We start from the raw sequence: 20011 nt of genomic DNA on the forward strand, positions 1-20011 counted from the left end.
ATTTTAAAATGATTATGATGTCATTGTTGTGAGGTTCTGTAACAAACACTAATGGTATTTTGACGCACATGTTGCCCCCTTGAATTTAAAGACTGCAATAGGCCTTATTATGATTTCAATAAAATTTCAATTAATTGTTCAGCCCTATTCACACATGATTTTTTTAATGTGGGTGCACCCAAGTGTTTACAAGTTGTGTCAGTCCACCGCACCTGTGTGTCTGTTCTACAGCCAGTACAACATCTTTGTAGAAGACATTATGGTGAGAAAGGTGAAGTTTGTATCGTCTCAGTCCACATACAGAGAAGTCAAACTGCTGCTGGACTCCTCCTCACTCAAATCGATCCCACTGGTCGACTCAAAAGGTAAAAGCATCAATTATGAATTTAATCTTAATATTTGCGCCAAACAAAATCAAATTTTTACCTCGAGTCCAGGTTTTACAGTTACCGACATTATCTACACACTAAGCTACACAGAATGAAATCTTAGTATCTGGGAGAGACAGCTTGACCTCTTAATGCTTTCGAAGAATATGAATGGAAAAAAGGTATCAATAAAATCATGTAAATAAGCACGGTCGCTCACTCTGTGTGGTTGTCCAAGTAATCTTTCCTTCTGCCTCTAGATTCTATGATCCTGTTGGGCAGCATTGACAGGTTGGAGCTTCTGGCTCTCTGTGATTGGTGGTTGTCACCAGAGAGAAGGCTCCTGATGCAGGTGAGGACAGTCTGAAATTACACTATTGTCAGATGGTGGTCAGTGTCGTACCCAAACAATCTGTGCAAGTTCTTCCCATTGTTAACACACTCAGGCAAAAGTCAATATTTTGCTCTTAATATTTAAAAGTTGAAAAAGTAAAATAAAATATTTTAAAACGGACTGCTTTTGTTTTCTGACATATTTACTTTAAGACAAATTACGCTAATATTAATATCTGATTTGTTTTTCCTTTTGTGAAGTATCAGAGATTCTGGCACAGTGAGAATGTGGATTATTATATCGCGGTTGATTTCTGTATTCAGTTGTTCATGTACACGTCAAATTTACATCATGTGCATTATTTGGTATGGAGATATAAAAGTAATCGTTAAAACAGTAACTGGTGGAATTTTTGGCCTTTAGCATGATGCCAGATAAAGAAATGAAAATATTACCACAGGTTCTAAAATTATTCTAAAATAAAAATTCTAAAATTATAGGCCTAAATAATAGATCTTTTTCACAGCAGAACATTTTGACATGAAATAGTGGGATAAACACAGGTTACCGATGATATTAATTAAGGTTCTGTTCCATTCGAGTCAAACAGTCAGGGTGCTGCTCTTGTGCTTGTTGGCTCACTGGAAATTCTCTGCAACACTAAATGGACTGGGACCTTGATTAGTATCATTGGTAATGGGTTTGTTTACCCTACCATTTCATATCAGTACAGTATGGTCGCTGGGAAAATGTTCTGTTGAGGAAAGTTTCATGTACATATATTTTTTGTTGTTTTTTTGATCCCTAATAGCTGTTATAAGGCAACAGCTAACCCTAGCCCTATTCTTGCCGGGGTCCAGTCAACGTCTTTGACCTTGGAAAGACCTCATGACTTAGTGTGAACTGTTGTTTTCTGAAATCTGAAATAACATGAAGAAAACTGATACATGCAGATTGGAATACCTAAAAGCAGATATGTAAACATAGTAATATACAAAGCTGCTGTTGTCTGCCTTTTTTAGTATTGACTCCACCCATGATAGTCAAACAGAAGCATACTGTAATGTATTTCACCTGAAAAACCCGAAGATGCCCAAACGGAGAATCATCAAATGTCTGTGTAAAATGTTTTAATGGTGTTCAAAATGTGGAGGGTAATACAACTCAAAATGAAACACATTTTTCATGCTCTAATTGTATCTATATATTTTCACTGAGTTTTTTTGTTGATTGTATCTGCAGTTCTTCTATACTTTCATCTATTACCCTCCCGGGAACTACAGATGAAAATGATCCTCTCTTGCTATGTTGTCTGAAAAATTATTAATATGCACTGTCCCTGTCAACCAAAGTAACAAATTAAAAAAACAAAATTTAAAAACAAATCTGATATCGTGACAACACCAGTCTGTATTGATCTGTTCGCCTCTACTCCGATTCAGGGTCCGAGCCTACAGGAGCAGAACCAGTCTCAGAAACACAGCTGGGAGTCCTTCGCCTTTGTAGATGAAGAGGAAGAGGAGGACGGAGAGAAGGTTTGGCTGTGATTTGTTTTCAAGCCATCAGTGTTTTATTTTTCCTTTGCCGTTTGCTGAGCCTTAATCTTATGATGGGTGATATGTTTTACTGTTTACTGCTGGTATGCCGCCATCATTTCTGTTGGGACTTTGCTGCTCTGCTTCACTTTTAATGCCACAAGTTACATTTTATTCACTGAAAGCTCCATAATTCATTCTGATTTCAGTTTAAACCATTTTTATCTCATCTTGGAATAAACCACCAGTTTTCTGTCCAACACCTTTTGCCATTTGTTTTGAAAGGTGCTTTATTAATGAGGTTTACTTTGTCACATTTGTTGTCTGCAGGGCGGCCCAGTGCAGGAAGAGAGAAACGGCCCCCTGCCTCCTGCAAAGCCTCAGGAGCCTTCTTCAAACCACACTGCTCCTGTTTCTGGTGAGATGAGAGGAGTGCCTTTTCATGGTTTTTGTTTATCCCAGTGGAGGTGTCTTAGTCATACATTATCTCTGAAAGAGCTGCCTCTGGGAGAAGGAATAAATGGAATTAGCATAATCTTAATGGATGTAATAAAACCATAGATAACTTCCTCCAGGTTAGCAAAGGTTTGTACCACCTACTTCTGAACCTGCTTTAATGTAAAAACAAGTCAAACTTTGGAGGACAATTACAATCTCTGATCTCTTTATCTCACTTTCACTTGTGGAGATGTATGACACAGAGTCAAGGCTGGGCAATAAAAGCCTTATGGGGCTTGTCATAGTAATATTGATTCCTTCAGACAACTTTCGCTCACTAGCATGATGTAATAGGATTTATTCTTTTCTCCGTCTCCCCTATTTCTCCTCAGAATAATATGTCAACTGATATGACTAAGCATTTAATCAGAGCCCAGATGGTCTATGAAGCTCACCAGGTTCTCATATGTGTTAATTATATATTCATGCTCAGAGGACACAAGCATGTGTTCCTGGTGCTTATAATGTATGAAAGAAGAAAACATGAGAATTAATCTAACCATAAGGAACAATGTCATATTATAAAATCTGTAGACCAACAGCTTTAATGTCAATCCAAACATATGCGGATCAGTCTCAACATGTCATACATTTTTTGTGGCACATTTGTTTTCTTCTCTTCCTTAACACAACAGACGCTGGTTAGAACTGTGACTTGCTAATGCTAATAGACAAGAATTCTTGTCAGCTGCACCCTGCAGCTACTCATATATTCTTACAACCATTTAGTTTACTAAATAAAAGGTTAACATCCACATGGCTGTGCTGAATGTGGTTACACATTGCTCCAGTGGAATGGTTATATGCCAGTTTATTTATATATATTTTCATTTTCTCGATCAAAATAATGCCAAACCACACTGGTTTTTACAAGATATAATATTTGTCCTACTTTCCTTCCACCATGCTGGATTACAACATCTGGCCATTAGTGCAGGAAGAGAAGGGGTCTGCCAGGACTGAACCCCCGACTAGCTGGAAGGCAGCTGCGCTACATCTTAGTTGCAACAGTTAACCAGTGTTGTACATTAATAAAATATTAACAGATAGTCTGACTAGTATTTCTGGAACTGACTCCAAAGTGTAGCAACACTTAATCATTTAGTCAACTAATCACTTACATCCCAGCATACACATCCCATACAAGAGGGTCCATCAACCGAATTGTCTGGACTAAAATTATTGTTAAACGTCATGTGTGTCTTATGCCTGACTAGGCATAAGATGTGCAGTGTGCATCACATGGGTCTTGAACCCACAAGCTCGGCCGCCAACGGCACATCGTGATCATGTCGATCTACCGGAAGAAATGGGAAGATCAGATGTTGCTTCAGGCTAAAGCTGTCACAACCAACGGGGTTGTGATAATAACAGAACAAGATAAAGAAAGTGTAACGTAGTAACTACTAGCAATTAGGAGCAGGCTGGTCTGGTCTAGCTTCGCTGCACTGAGCATTTTCTAACTGCTAGAGTGTGACAAAAACTGTAAGACATTTATAAAATACACCAAGTTAAAACTACAGCCTCTGAGGACAAACTGTGCATAAAGGTCAATGGCTAAGCTAAATGAACCTATGGAGGAGTGTGCAGAAAAGGTATTTTGAGCAGTAAGAGGAAGATGAAAGGGAGGAGCTACCCAGCCCGTAATGATGTACTTTATTAATTTGTCAGCCTTTCACACTATTTACCACACTGACTTACACAAGCTTGTTTGTCTCAGACCTCAACAGATGTCAAAAGATTGGAATTAATAACTTTGCAACCCTAACAGCAATGTGCGAAGATTTGGCAGCATGTTCACCGCAAGTAACCAGATGGGGTGTGTGTATCTATTGTGGCACAGAAAACTCCTCAGTAGCCTTTCGCACACAACAACAGACAGACAAGTCTCCAAATGAAATGGTATCCAGGCAACAACAGTAAGAAGTTGATTGGGTTGTCGCAGACTCTCGAAAACCTCCTTTTTACAGTTATCTCTGAAAAGCTGCATTTGTATAAAGTACTGACCTTCACCCACTGCATCTTGCTCTTCACCCCTCTGTCTCTCCCAGAAAAAGGTCCTTTACAGTCTGTGAGGAAAACACTCAGGAATCTCTTCACCTCTAAGAGCAGACAGACAGAGGGACAGTCGCAGGTGTGTGAATGTGTGTTTGTTAATGCACTTTTATTGCATGTCCTAAGAACACGTGTGTACACAACACAAAAGATGCATTAGCATTCTGTCTCTTTTTTTGTTTTGTTGGTAATCTTGCTCACTAACATCTTGTTTTTCTGCATGTGTGTCTATTTTATGTCTCTGTGAACCTTTGCGCCCTTTTCTCTGTTCAACTAACTACTTAGAGATGTCTGGAGTGTGCTCAGTAGCCAAGAAACTCTCCCTTGTGTTATGAATCATTGAAATGCAAATAACCCCCCTTCCATTTGGCAAAGCCATCCCAAAAATGCACCCTCTCACTGGCACTGCCTGGATATAAATATTTATCCATTATTTTTTTACAGGGTGAATTTTTCATTATGGGGTCTGCTTTCTATTCAGGCAGATACACACTTATCTGATTGACAGAGGCACATGAATACACAACTGCTTCCTCATCCTCAGACAAACTCCCCGAAGTCGAGCATCCTTTTTCCCAACCTTCTCTCATATGGAAATGGGGGAGCCAGATACTGGAGGTAGAGTTATTATTCAGCCTGGCGGTGAGCCTGGTTCACAGGGGAAAGCAATACATGTCATCTGTTTATACGGGCAGGAATGAAAACCATGTTGGAAATAAGCATATGCTTGTAAGCTTGCAAGATTAGAATTTGATTTCTGTTGTGCCCACTGCTGTGGCTTGTGAATTACTAGTCTGATTCTCTATTATGTTTTTGGATTCAATCCTATTCCTGCAAGGGGATTGTTTTTCCAGCAGAGAGCCACAATTCTTCCACCCCTGAATATCAAATAGACTCACAGTAGGAAATTGCCACCAGCAATCAAGCCAAACCATGGCTGAATTCTGGCTGTGAATCAGGTATTTGTCTGCTTTTCCAGCCGCTGATGGCAGGTAACCAGACGCTGACCTTTAAAAATATTATTTGGCTGGTGTAATAGTGTCAGCATCTTGTTAATTCTTGCATTAGCATAATTGCTACGGTTGTAATGATAAGCAGTGTTGGGAGTAACGTGTTTACTGTAATTCCATTACTTTTGACACTAACTAAACATAAAACTAATCAGTTTTTCAAATTAATAAAGCAACTACAGTTACTGACATTTCAATGGGCTTGTTACTTTTGTCTTAATTAAAAATAGTGGACAACTGCAGAGGAGAGCAGACATAGTAGACAAACACAGCCTGTTCCCCCATCTATGATCTCACCAGGGCTTGGCATTAGTACCTGCCCAATCACCAAATGCAGGTAGCAACAGGTAACGCCAGCAACACTGGTTGGTGGCTTAGGGCTGGGCGATGAGACGATCTCAATATGGGACATTTTTTACTTGATATAAACGTTAATAATTATCAGGAAAGTCTTCAACCTGGCAGCATTATCAAAGTACATATCTTAGTATCTATATTGATCAATATAGAAAAAAATATTGTGATCATATATTTTGCCATACCACCCATAAAATTTATATGATATATGATTTATATTCTAACTGTTCCTCACAAGATCATGAACTAACTACTTTTGAAAATGCTTGGTTAACATCTATATCCAACACAGTCTGTGGTTTTCTTCTACCAAATCCTACTGTCTAATCCCAGGCTGTAAAAGTGTAGTTTACAGATAGGAATGCGAGTCGTTGCTGCCCTCTGGTGTTCGGGAGTATTAATAACTCCTGTTGGTAACGATGGGTACAGTAATAGATAATGATAGATATCATAGATAATTTGGCATACTATAAAATATATCTATAAGAGAATTAGCGTGGACATTTAAAAGTAATGCAAAAGTTACTTTATCTAGTAACTAATTATTTTTATATGCAGTAATTGGTAAATCGTCTGAGAAAATTAACTGTTAACTAATCAGTTTCAGTATCTTGTCCAACACTGGTGATATTCATTAAGAATACAGCTACACAGAATGCAGAGATGATATTACTGATTTGTGCAGGTGGGATAAAAATAACAATGGAACTTGTAAATGTTTATTTGTGCAGTGGTTCCCAAACTTGTACTCCGGCAGCTCATTCCACCCCCATCAGAGGCTGAAAAAAACTCCCAGTTTGGGAGCCGCTCCATTTGTATCTTTGTGTTTAGCTGACAAAGAAATGTTAGCTTCCTGCTGGTATTGGAACACTGTTGCACTCTTTTTGTAAGTTGTCATTGTTTTTGTTGCTTCAAGGACAGAAGCAGCTGTCTCGACAGCGAGTGAATGAATGAGGGACGTGCGGCTAATAAATTCAGATTTTACAAAACAGGTCACAGCAGGTGTTGGCCTGAATTTCACCTTCTACATCCAGTTTACTCACAAAGCTGCTGGCTGTGCTGCAGGGGTGAAAGATAAGCAAAGGGAACTGGATGACAGCAGCCTGATTACAAACAATGTGTTATGGTAATTTTGTCACAATTGCTTTGTAAAAGAGTTTGTTTCATACTTGATTAAATATTGTATTTTTTAAGACTAAAATAAGTAGTTATTACCTCTGTGAACAGTTTAAAATACAAAGTAAGCACGTGTTGTTTTCGCTTGTAACATACAAACTGTATTTTATACAATTAAATCTTATACAGATTGCATAAATACATGAATCCAAACTGTTGAGTTGTCAGATTATATAACTGAATCCTGAGGTGGACGAAGCAACATGAAACAGATCGTACTTTGACTTACTTTCCCTCTGCTCCCCTCATGTAAGATTCAGATGAGGCTCTCTCGATTTAGAGGTGACATCCAGGCCGGCTCAGAGGGACACAAGTGACAGAGGATGTTTTTATAAAATCACTCACAAACATGTCTCAGCTCTCATCTGTCTCTTCCTTTTTTGGTCTCCAGGAGCCCAGTCCTCCTCCCCTGTCAGACACGATGACACCAGAAGAGGTATAGTAATGATGGATTTGTATGGTTTTAAAGACATGTCTGTTTAATTATTTACAGTGTCATGATCAAATTCTCATACACCTGTGTTGAGTCACCAATCCTTGATTCCAAGATGAGTCTCAAGCCCTTTGCAGCCGAGTCCACGTAACCAAGGTGAAGCTACTTTCTGCATAAAAAAACAGTTGACAGCAAGGTCTGTTGATTATTTTTTAAAGCTGTGAGCATCATCAAAATTCTCTGTACCTCTGGTGTGTTTGGGTGGCAGCAAACCACAGAGAATATAAAATCAAACCTAACTGCATGACTAAATATGGAAAGACATAAAAAATGGGGGTCCAAACTACTGGGTTCTGTAAACAGTATTGGAATTCCATAAATTGAATATGAAGAGAAAGTGAAGAGACTCTTGCTGCTGCATCTTCACAGCAGAGAAACATCTTGAAATCTCAGAAGTGATATGATACTAATTGCAATACAGACTTGGCTGTTGGCGCAAGCTTCATGAATCCCATGTAGGATTTTTGTATTTTCCTCCTACTGCTTTGTTTTAGAATATAAGAGAAAAGAAATAAAACATCCATGCATGAGACTGAATGAGTGCTCTAAGGTTTACTTATCAGTCAGTGCTGGCAAATCTCACTCTTAGCATTCAAGTCTGTGTCACATGTAGGTCACAGATCTTCGAGAACTATGTCACATTTGAAGCAAAGACTCAGAATTGGGGCACTTTTTTAACTGCAGTGTGAACACAGCCAGAATTGTAAATGAGACATCTTTTTTTGTCAAGAGCACCAAAACAATATTGTGTCCTCCAGTCCCGTTCTGTCTGCTGCTCTCCCTTTACTCTTCCTGGCACTTTCCCCAAAATGCCCCGTAACATCGCCCTGTAAATTCTACAAGACTGCTGCCCCTGTCACAGCAGGCTGCGGCTTGTAGGTAAAATCCATAGAGAGGCTAAAAGGTGTCAGACATCCTAAATCTCAGAGGGGAAACCAGTGACATGCAAGGACGCAACACAGGGTTTCAAGGTTTTTCACAGCTGCAAAACTCTCCTCAGTCAGAGCTAACTATGTTCTCTCAGCAACACACAGACCAACATTTACACCTTCAGTTTTACCACAACATACTGCTCAGTGTTTTAGTAATTTATTTAATGCAAATATATTTTAATCATATACCATACTGTATGTATACAACCCATCATAAAAACAAATGCTGATCTTCACCTCTGGCTGAACTCATACATTTGAATAAAAGGAGGGACTTTCCCCGTCATTAAAGCAACTCTGAACTAATGCCAGCCCGCCCACCTCAGTGACCTTGTTTCTTATTTGCTGCTTCAGATCAAAGCGTGGGAAGAGGCAGAGATGGACAAGCCGATGGAAATCGATGAGATACGAGTAGACCCTTCGCCGTTCCAGCTGGTTGAGAGAACATCATTACACAAGGTTGGTGGAAAAAGATAAACGGGTGCCAGAGAGGTCGTGTTGATGTTTAAATCAAAGTCATAACAGCTGTTTTAGAGCACCTTCCTTCCTTACTGTAATTCAGTTCCTATGAAAACAGGATGTGTTAAAAGTAAGGAAATTTAAAGGTACACTGTTGAGCTTTCTTGCTAATAAACAGGCTTTTGTTTACATTCAGTGCTTTTCACCAAAACACATTACATATATATTCTTAAGGCCTAAAATATGTTAAATGCATTTCTTGTCTGAAACTTTCGCAAAACCAATTTCTTGATACTTTGGACCTTGCTCACTGGTAGTGTCATTCTTTCCCACCTTTTTCCTTGCAAATTATCTGTGTGGCTGTCTTGGCATTACCACCAACAACTTGTTGGTTTTTTTAACTGTAGTTCTACTCTTTACTCAAGTCTATTTTTGAGCCAGTAATCTATGTTTAACTTTGATACATTCATTCATTTTTTTCATTCGTTCATTGTCCGTAAATGCTTATCCTTGAAGGGTTGCGGGGAGCTAGAGCCTATCCCAGCTGACATTGGACAAGAGGCTTTCACAATTTTGAGTCACTAATTAACCTAATTAATGCATGGAGGAAGCTGGAGTAAGTGGGGAGAACTCACGCGGACACGAGGAGAACATTGCAAACTCTGCAAAGAAAGGCCCTGCCCCAGCTACAAACTGGTTCCCTCAAACACTTATTTGAGGGAACCACTTGCGGCTGAAACTTTAAGGATTTTGTAGGACGTGTGCTCTATATGCCGGAACGTGTTGTGTTCTTAAAAGCAGGTTTACTGTTCTCTGTGTTTGATATTAAAAAAAAGTCCCCAGCAGCAAGGAGTAATCATTCAATCCCACAGAGTCAAGCTCATCTACTTGCTTTTCTAGTGGTATACAAAATAAAAACAGGTGTTTATGCCTGAGCCAATTCTAATTCATCCAGCAACCTCATTTCCATCACTATTTATTTCAGCGTCACTGCATTTGAAAAGGAAAATATCTCAATATTCTAAGAAACGGAGGAAATATTGTCACTTTCTTCCATTTTGATTCAAATTTATTATTCATTACTTAATAATTTGCATGAAATTACTTGGATGGATAGCCTGCGGATGATTTTATTGCAAAGCGTAAATTCACCGTGGACAAGAGTTTATGTTTTTTGGTTGCAGGTATTACACAAGCAAAGAACCATATAAATGGAGTTCAGCACCTCGAGCAATCGTAAAGTCTTTTGTTGATGTTCCCACACTCAGCTCCTTAAGTTGTTTACTTCTGTAGTGTCTCATTCAGCCCAGGATGTGGATAACCTTGACAGAGGGGTAATGGAATATGAAAAACACTCTGTGAGGACTTGGATTTATTCACACGGTGTCTTTGAATGAGTGAATGACTGAATGGAGATGCACACAACAACGTTTCATTTATTGACTGGGAACAGAATCTTATTTACAGTAGTCCATAGGCTGCAGATGCACATTTATATGTGGGAGTCGTTGCCTGTTGATTCTGCATGAAGGAAGTTTTCATTAGTCATTGTGAGGCAGACTTCCATTATTTTAAAACCATTATTCCTGCCAGAAAAGTAAACAAAAGAATCACCCACATGTTATGCTTCACAATTCCTTTACTTCTGGGAGCTGATTAGTACAAACAGAAGCTTCACTTGAACAGTGGCAGGATACAAAGTGCTTTGCTCAATGACAACTCGACATGCTCGAGATGCTAATATAGTTCATTTATTTCATGTTCACAGTGTGAGCTAACAGTCAGGGACTTGTCTACTGAGTGGGGATGCAAAGGCAACAGTGACATTGTGGCACAGAATACTTGTAAAAGATTTTGTATGTGACATTTACAAATGGGTCACAGTAAATCTGCAGCATCTCACACCCAAACAAATATAGGCTTTGTTTACTTAATAAAGTTGGGAGGAAAAAGTGTCATTTGAACACACACTGATCACCTGCTTTCGTTTTGGACAAGTTTTCAACAATAACCGTTTCGCCGGCCTCCCTGCAACTTCCTCTACGGCCTTGGGGCTCAGAGGATGAGATGGGCCCACTTCCATGTTTTTTTCCAGTTGCTTTCCCACTCAGTGAGGACCGTGCCTGAGCATGCACAAACTGCACTCCAGACTATCTTTTCAAACGGACTTGGACACAGATCAACGAACCCTGCCTCAGCACAGTACGCGGTGTTCACACTTATCAAACGAAGTGGAATTTTGGGTTAAGTGTGCTCGGTCCCTCATGTGAAAGCCCTCTAAATAATAACAAAAGACAGGGAGTGTGATTTCTTTCTCTGCTCAGGGAGCCATTACTCTACACTGTATCTTTTACATTGCAAATAGTTGTTTGATGACATCTAATGAGTCTGTATGTTGTAATTAACTCCTGTAACATAATCAACTCCCTCTCTAACCTCTATTTTCTTTCTTAATTTTATTGGTCAAACAATGAATCAATGAATCAATAAAATAATCAGTTTCGCAGTCTTGAAAATTTGGAATTTTTCCAATAATAAGTTTTCCCTTTTCTTTCATCATTATTCCTGCATTGTAAAAGCACTGTGAAAAGCTCACATCCTTATTATGATAAATCTGAAGGTGATCCAGGATTTGCAGGATATTTGCAGGATACTGATGCGTGTAAACATGTTGGGGTTTTTGTGTCATCAGCGTGATTTTATTCTCATGGTAATATCTAGAATATTCTGCTTATTCATGTGCAAAAGGAGGCTTGGTGGTGGAGGTGTGCTGATGCATACAAAGAGCTCATCCAATCTGTGACCTTAGCTGGAGTATGAACAAAATACTTTGTGCATGGAAAAAAACTCAAGGACTTCTTTCTTTCTGTGGTTCACCTGGAGCCTCGAGCCAGTTTGCTTTCAACTTCTGTCTTTGTGACACTGTCTAGACAGAACTGACAGAAGCACATAGCCTGTAAAGTGTCTGGATCCACAGACAGATGTAAAAAGGCCGTCCTGGTCCGAAAGGAACAAGTTTTGTTGTAATTTGATAGTGTGACCTTTTCATTCTGTCTCCACAGACCCACACGTTATTCTCACTGCTGGGGCTCAGTCATGCTTATGTGACCAGTATTGGCAAACTGGTGGGGGTAGTGGCACTCAAAGAGGTAAGAAACTTAAATTCTACCTGTGAGTATTTGTTTTTGTTTAGTTTCTGATCATGTGATTGGTTGTGTTTTATTGTACGTGTGTACGTTTTTTATTGACTGTTTTGTTCCATACTGACTGCTGACTCCTCATTCCTTTTAAGTGACCAGTAGGGCCTGCAAGTCATCAATGACTGCTAGGCTAAAAACAAGGCTTACCTAGTCTGTTGCAGGCCACATTTTAGCCTTTGTTGTGGCTCAAAACCTGACATCCATGGAAAAGTTTAATTTAATTTTATAATCCTAAATCTGCAGATTAATTCCATACCCAGTATGTTATGATCCACTTAAGTTAGGCATGATACAAGAGAAATAAAACCCCACCATCTTGACTGTACCTCATTGGCTGTTGCTGTGTGTTGCCGCTATGCATCCGCATGGTTGACATATCAGAGCGTGTGTTGTGTATATGTCTTTTGACAGATGCAGACTTCATTACAAAATTGACTGTAACTTGCTTAATTCTGAACCGTTTTTCATGAAATCTGGTTAGTTACGAACCTGAAAAAAGATGCATAATAGTGGTTAATTGTTTGAATTAAATTCATTTACTGGGGGTGATATAATCAGCTGTAAATGCCATGACTTTCAGTGGGACATGCAGGTTCTGACCTATGACTAAGCAAGATCAAGTGTAAATTATTTAGAATTTCAGCTTTTGTGAGTTTCTCCAGAAATGTATTATTCAGTATTATTCCAACAGTGTAAATGTGCCTGGTTGCTTGTGATGTTCTAAATAAATAAAACGTTCTAAATAAATAACTGTTTAAATTTAGAGGTTTGGACTTCATCTCATTTATTGATTTATTGGTTTTTACATTTGGGTGAACCCAGGATGCTTGGTTACAATGCCATTACACTATTCTGTGCATCGTAAGGAAAACTGAGACCATACTAAGCAAAAACTTTTTTCAGAACTTTGCAAATCTCCACTGGCAGTTGTGGTAACATTGCAGTAGGTGCTTCACTTTTCTAGTTTGTTTTGTTTTTAAAGTTAAAACCGTCTGAAAAAGGTCACCTGGAATCAAACACTAAACAGTAAAATTAATTAAATTCACGTTGATCTAAGTACAAAAAAGCCCTCTTCCTTCTTTAATACACTCAGCTTCCCTTGTCTTGACTTTTTGAATTATTTATGAGTATTTTTTTTAGTATAAACAATATCCTCTGTATGTTTCAGTCTTGCGTTGATTCACTTAATTCCTTCTGTCTTTACCTGTTTGTATCTCCATGTCACACCTCCATCCCAAAACCTCCCTGCCTTTCACTTTTTTCCTTACTTTATCTATCCCTTCATCCCATCACTCTTATTTTTCTCTCTGTTCATACTCTTTTGCTGTCTGTATTCTTCTGTTGTTACCTCTGTCTTCCTTTTCTTACACGTTTCCTCTCTCCTTCTTTTTTCCTTCACCATTTTATCTCCTCCTCCTGTCCTTCTTCCTCCTCCTCCTCCCTCGTCGTCCTCCTCCAGCTCCAGAAGGCCATCGAGGGCTCCACACGCTCCGGTGTCCGGCTCCGTCCTCCGCTCGCCAGCTTTCGCGACATCAGCAACCACAACTCTGTCTCTAAGCCTCCACCTTCTTCTCCCGCTGCTCCCTCCTCTCCAATCTCCACCTCCCCTCCCTCAACTCCAACTCCTCCCCAGCCTCCTTCCCCCTCTTCCCCTCACCACCTCCACCCCCACCATCACCACCATCATCACCATCACTGCCAAGAGAATGTGGTGTGGATTGAGGGCTTGTCGAGGGAGGTGGAGGAGAGCAGCAGCAGCAGTGCAGGAAGCGGCAGCAGCAGCGGCAGCTGCACGGGGGCCTGCACCTCAGCCAGCAGGAGTTGCAGCTACAACAGCGACCTCACCCTCCCTCCTAACTGCACTCCTCCTCCAGTCCCTTCTTCCCCCACTCCTCCTTCCTCCTCCATCCCTCTCTCCACCCTACAGGGACTCTTTCAGGGGGATGAAGACAGCGATGATGAGCCAATGGTTTAAATTAGACGAGAGTGATGTTTATGTTTTTTATAATGGAAAACTTTTTTAATGGTGTGAGTTTTTTCTTCTGTTCTTAATTTGTTGCTTTGGTCCTTGGACACCCATTTACCTCGTTTTGTCACCACTTAGGCAGAGCAAACAGTCGTGTGTTTGCCTGAGGCAATGCCAAGCTAGGCAGTTCATCTCATCCTTACTGATTCTTTCCGCTCATTTCACAGAACCCCATCTAGTTGCTGTGAAAAAACCCTTTTTCTTTGCCCTGTTCACTCCAACCTCCCTGTGTTTACCTAATAAGCTCTTTGTTTTTTGATACATGTCCTTCCTCCTCAATTCTCTCTTCTTCATTGATTTTGAAATGTACAGAATCGAGCCTAATTGGTTGAACCCTAGACTAAAGTTTCTGCCAAAATCCACTTTTTTTTTAAATTATTATACCAAAAGGTTGACTGCTTCCTCTGGGATTATGTTCTTATTTAGTTGTGAGAGTTTCCAAAACAGCATTAAGGGAATTAATGCAACAAAGACTCATTCTTGAAACCCTGAAAAATTAATTACTTAATTGTTAGTGTCTCCTTGAAGTAATATTGCCCACCTGTCAAATAGTAGTGTATATATTACGCATTTTAAATCATTAGAAAACTTTTTTGAAGAATAAATGCATAGAAGGTAGGCACATGACATCACAGTATGGGGAAGTCACTGCAGTTAAACCCACTGAGTGTGAAAAAGACAACTGAGCGGTAGCTTTAACATTCACTTTGAATGCAACAAAACCACAAAAACACATCTAAAATGAGAAGGAGCTGCTGTGTGACTGACTGTACCAATAGTTTCAACAAGAAATTGATCATTGATAATAACCATCCCTAGTGAAATCATATATTAAGGTATATATTGAATTGACTGTTACTTATCAATTAAGTATTTAGCACCTTTGATGTATATTCTGTGTAACTGAGCCTTTTGTTCTAAAACTTGCATTGCTCATCCTCACCTTGTACATAACTACGAACATCAGCGCTGCTGCATGGACGTGTCCCAGTAATGATCTGTATCTGTACAGACTCGTCCACATGTAATAATTTCACCAACAAATCCCACCTTGAAGTGCCGTTATGACCAAGGGAAAGTGACATCAGTGCATACTCTCTATAATATACTGCTAGCATTTGCATTGTCCAGCTTTTGATTTGGGCTAATTAGACACAACTCTTTGTCACAGGGTCTCCCTCACAACATACATATGGTGCATATTTGTGTTTTTGTGTGCTTAAGAAGAGTAATCCAAGTCTCTGCAGCCCAAACCAGTAGTGAACCCAGTGAACCTCTGCACAGAAGTTCTGTGTTACCTGATCGTTTATGTGTCTTTTAAAAAAGGTTTTTGTCGGATGAGAGCGGGAGCTATTGATTTTTTTAACTGGCAGCAGACCATCTGGATAGCAGTAGACTAATGGAGCTGCTCAGTCCACTGTGGAAGATTGGCCAAAGCCCCAAAACGACCTCCAAATTGTGTGCTGACCTTGTGGATGCAGCCTCAGAGCTCATCTCATCACGCTTAAGTTGATAGATGGTGCAGTTAAAGGCGGCTGACGACAGCCAAACCCGGCCGTTGCGTGGGTCCTGGAGATCGTTTTTCTTCCATTTTCCCTAACAAGGATGCCTTCCCGATTTTCCAAAAACAAAATCCCACATGACTACCTTAAATTATTTAGAATTGTGATGAAGATGATACTTGTTAAAGAAATGAAACAAACATAAAACAGAAGCTTTTCACTCCAAAGTGTGACATCCATTATGCTTCAAAAACAGTGACAAGTTTTGGCGGACATTTATGACAGTGAATGATGGCTGACATTTTGTCACATAACATCTATATTAAACAAAAAGATGAAGATTTATATTGACAGACAGATGTTTGCCAATTAATGAATTAATTAGCATCATAAATGACCTCATTAGCGAAACTATTTAATGTAGACCTGTCATGTTGATAATTACATGAAGCTGCTCATGTGAGACTTCTCTTTCAAAGTGTTGATTTTTATTCTCTTCTTCAAAGGGTTCTTCACTATTTTATTATTTTTAAAACCTATTTTCCCATTTTTGTGGCTAACTGACTAATGGGAGCAACAATTTTTGAAACTGGTCCAGCACTGAGCAAGAACGCTGCAGCCGTCAGCCGTGAAACAGGCTACAGTGTAACACTTGAGGGAAAATGCACACCATTAAAGTACCTCCACTTAAAGTGCTTCTTTTTGCCACAGACTGGCTCGGATTGTTACTCAGCTGTGACAACATTATAGAAAGGATCGCTACAGAGATACGCTTTTTTGTGAAAGAGTAATATCCTCTTCGTTTAACCAGAAACAGGTTTGTCACTGTCACCAAACAAACCTGAAATTTACTGTCTTAGATATGAAAATATTCTGGTTCTCCCTCCCTTCCTCACTCCTCTCTGATATTTTTAACCAATTAGTTTTAACCTTTAGTCAATTAGACACAAAAACATGAGAAAATAGGGTCCAGGTTGAAAAATAGAAGTGTTAAATGCTATTGGAACTCCCACGCACAAATTAAAAGTAACTTGACTTCCCACACAAGTGAGGATAGACAGACTGTCGTATCAGTTTATTAGCGGCTGGAAAAGCAAAATATTTCACTGAAAGAAGTTTGAAACTGGTTCAGAATTCTGTTAATGAAAAGGAAAAGCCCTGCCTTCTCAAACTCAGCTACGGCCAATGACTGTACAAAAAAACACACAAAAGTTAATTGATCTGAAGAGCTGCACATCAACTACCTTAATAATTACATTCATGTGTTGTTGAGCTTTCCTTGTTTTGCATCCACCTGTTTCATTTGTCACTCCATCTCCTCTTACACTCTTTCAGTCTACTTTTTCTTCAGAATTCAGTTTCTCAGGTGCTGCCTTAAAAGTCTTTAAACCTGGAGATTTAACAGAAAGCTTTTCCTTGATGTCTGCGTGAACTAAAATGTGTGTGTCTGTTTCTTAAGAGGTCTAAGTGCTACTTTCTTTTGTCTGTCTGTGGTTGTGGTTAATGTTTTTATTTATTTATCTTTTAGTAGAGTCAAATGTTATCTCAAAATTTATAAAACTGTGAAAGATGTAGCAAAATAAAGTTTTATTAAGTGCTTTAATTGTTTGTCCTCGTGTTTGAATTTGACCTTTACTCATTCAGGTCTGTGGTGTTGTAAAGGCAGACCAGGACAGGGGGAAGGCAGCACATTTGAACTGCAGGCAGAAAGACAAGTTTCTTCTTTCTTCTTCCTGGACCAACTAAACTCTGTCGAGGTAGGGAAGAAATATTGATTTTTACTGTAGAAATTTTCCAATTCAGTGGCACAAAATGTCACCAGATCTTTTTTGGCTGGGTTGTTTTTGAGGTATTGTGTCATAACTGCTCTGATTACATGAAACATCCTCCCAAAAAGTTTTCATAGAACTGAGTTTCAGTAGAACTACTCAACATAAAAACAAACAATTAATCACTGGCAAAATAACACATCAAAAGCAAATCTGATCAACTGTCATATTAAATTTAGCTTTATTTTGACAGAATGACAGGATTTTCATGCCTAATTGTTGTTTCTTACCTTAATTTCTTTTTATCTCATTCAGTTATCTAAGAGTAGGTGTCACTTCAGGATAACTCATTCTGAAATGAAAGTCATTTTTAAGCATTTAGTTAGTGCTCTTCTGCAGACCTCTGTCCGGTGAGGGATTTTAAATGATCTCATTTTGGAAGAAAACTTTTCTATTACCTGGTTTTCGTGGACTCTGCTGAAGCAATTAAAGCGACTGAACACCAGTGTAATTATATTGCATGACTGACATTTCAGTTATTTAAATCTGACAAAAATGTCATAAGTTTCACTTCTACTCAGAAAGAGCTAACTATAATTTTCCAACAGTAGTGATTCCCACAGGATTTTGTGAAACTAGTGGACGTGGGATCCTTTAGTGGATCGGGGGCAGAATGTTTGGTGTTTTTAAGTTAAATGCATTAATATAAATAAGAAACTGCAGAAAACATAAAACGCTGAAAATAATTAAATATAACTCAAAGCTTTAGCTCTGGTGCCTGATAATTAAGTAATAAAATATTTATATTATGGCTTGGCTGATTGTCATCATTCAGTGAGAAATGTCCATCTATATTGCCCACTATGCCCAGCTAATCAACATTTTAAATTAAATATTTAAGTAATATTCAATGTTAATCCACTGCTTTCCATGCTGCGTCAGTCCAGAGTTGTAACTAAACCATGTTTGAGAGACTAGATAATCATCATCTTGTTTGAACATTATGTGCTCGTCTGAGGAGTGCATCACACATATATTGTTGATATGTGTTCACAGAGGTTGCCGCTCAGTCTTTTATGTTAGAATGAGATGTAAAAAAAAAAAATCTCAGTTCATTATAGTTATGTAATAATACCAAAAACTCAAATGTCCTTTATTAAATAATAAATCCGTTATGTGCAGCATTTTTTGTTTTGTACAAAATCTTTTTTTCCTTCTAACTTAAAGTGCTTCTTCCAGACATGACTTAAGCATGCGCAACATTAATTGAATTAATTGTGCTTGGGAATGTATGCTCAAATTATGTGTGCACAATTTCAACACAAAAACAATGCAGCGGTCAGTAGCCTTAAAATAAAATAAAATAATTAACCATGTAATATTGCAGTAGATACTGTGACTGTCTGGTACGGGATTGAGACATTGTTTTATTAAAATAATAATATTCAGTATATCGTTACATAGGTAGTTTATCATGAAACTGTGGTGAGGTGAATTAATTACCTAGATGGGGAAACCACAGTCTAAGTAATCAATGGGAAACACTGCTAAATTCAGGTGTCACTTTTTAAACTCGATCTCCAGATGTGATCTGAGCCTCGTGTGTTTGGACACTAAACGATTTACAGGGGCGACATCTCTGAGGAACAGGAGGACAAACAGAGGACAGATGATTATCGCAGCATTCAGGGGCATCGTGGGTCTTGATCACTGGAGTGTGAGAGTAAATCGTCCTCTGCAGCAGTTTCTGCAGGCGCACACATATACACACACCACAGAGTTGTAAAAAGCACTGTTCTGTGCCTTTCAGTGTTTCTGTTTGACTTCCTCTAGCACACATGCACAGTTATGACAGATATGGTCATACCTCTCTGTCATTTCCAGTCTTTGAACTCATAACCAAACACAACTCCACTTTATACATTTATCTGAAGTCACTAGAGCATGTTGTTTTCAAGGACTTCTATTATGCAGCATTTCCTTGTTGGAAATGTGTCTTTTTTTTTCTTTTCTTTTTTTTACACAGCTTGCTGCTGACTTTGTATAGCAACAGCAAAACACACACAGAAAACCTCTAAAAGAACTCAAAAGGATAATAGCACTCGAACACAGAAGGGCACGTCTCTGCCTCCAGACAATAGCGTCTACATGGCCCTGTTTAATGAATGAGGCTGTTGTGGCGATAAGAGCAGTTCAAGTGTTTTAGTGAAATTGATGACTACAAGAAAACTACCACTGCTCATTGAAGAAAATGTCCGACCTTCACACTGCAGCTTGAAAAATATACTACAGGCCAC

The 20011-nt window shown here is 39.0% G+C and overlaps 1 protein-coding gene across 1 annotated transcript in view; it reads left to right on the plus strand.

Annotated features, from left to right (window-relative positions):
• The window catches only part of LOC146313356 (chloride channel protein 1-like), a 45276-nt gene extending 28339 nt beyond the window's left edge, over nt 1-16937 (plus strand). The window contains exons 16-24 of the mRNA XM_084739116.1: nt 232-365; nt 629-720; nt 2145-2237; nt 2568-2655; nt 4787-4869; nt 7725-7769; nt 9113-9217; nt 12280-12366; nt 13877-16937. Of these exons, the coding sequence (XP_084595242.1) occupies nt 232-365; nt 629-720; nt 2145-2237; nt 2568-2655; nt 4787-4869; nt 7725-7769; nt 9113-9217; nt 12280-12366; nt 13877-14392 (1243 nt within the window). The 3' untranslated portion in view covers nt 14393-16937. The remainder of the gene's footprint in view (nt 1-231; nt 366-628; nt 721-2144; nt 2238-2567; nt 2656-4786; nt 4870-7724; nt 7770-9112; nt 9218-12279; nt 12367-13876) is intronic.
• The last annotated feature ends 3074 nt before the right edge of the window (nt 16938-20011 follow it).

This window comes from Lutjanus erythropterus, chromosome 16 (assembly GCF_056507025.1).
Source record: "Lutjanus erythropterus isolate fLutEry1 chromosome 16, fLutEry1.hap2, whole genome shotgun sequence".
NCBI lineage: Eukaryota > Metazoa > Chordata > Actinopteri > Lutjaniformes > Lutjanidae > Lutjanus > Lutjanus erythropterus.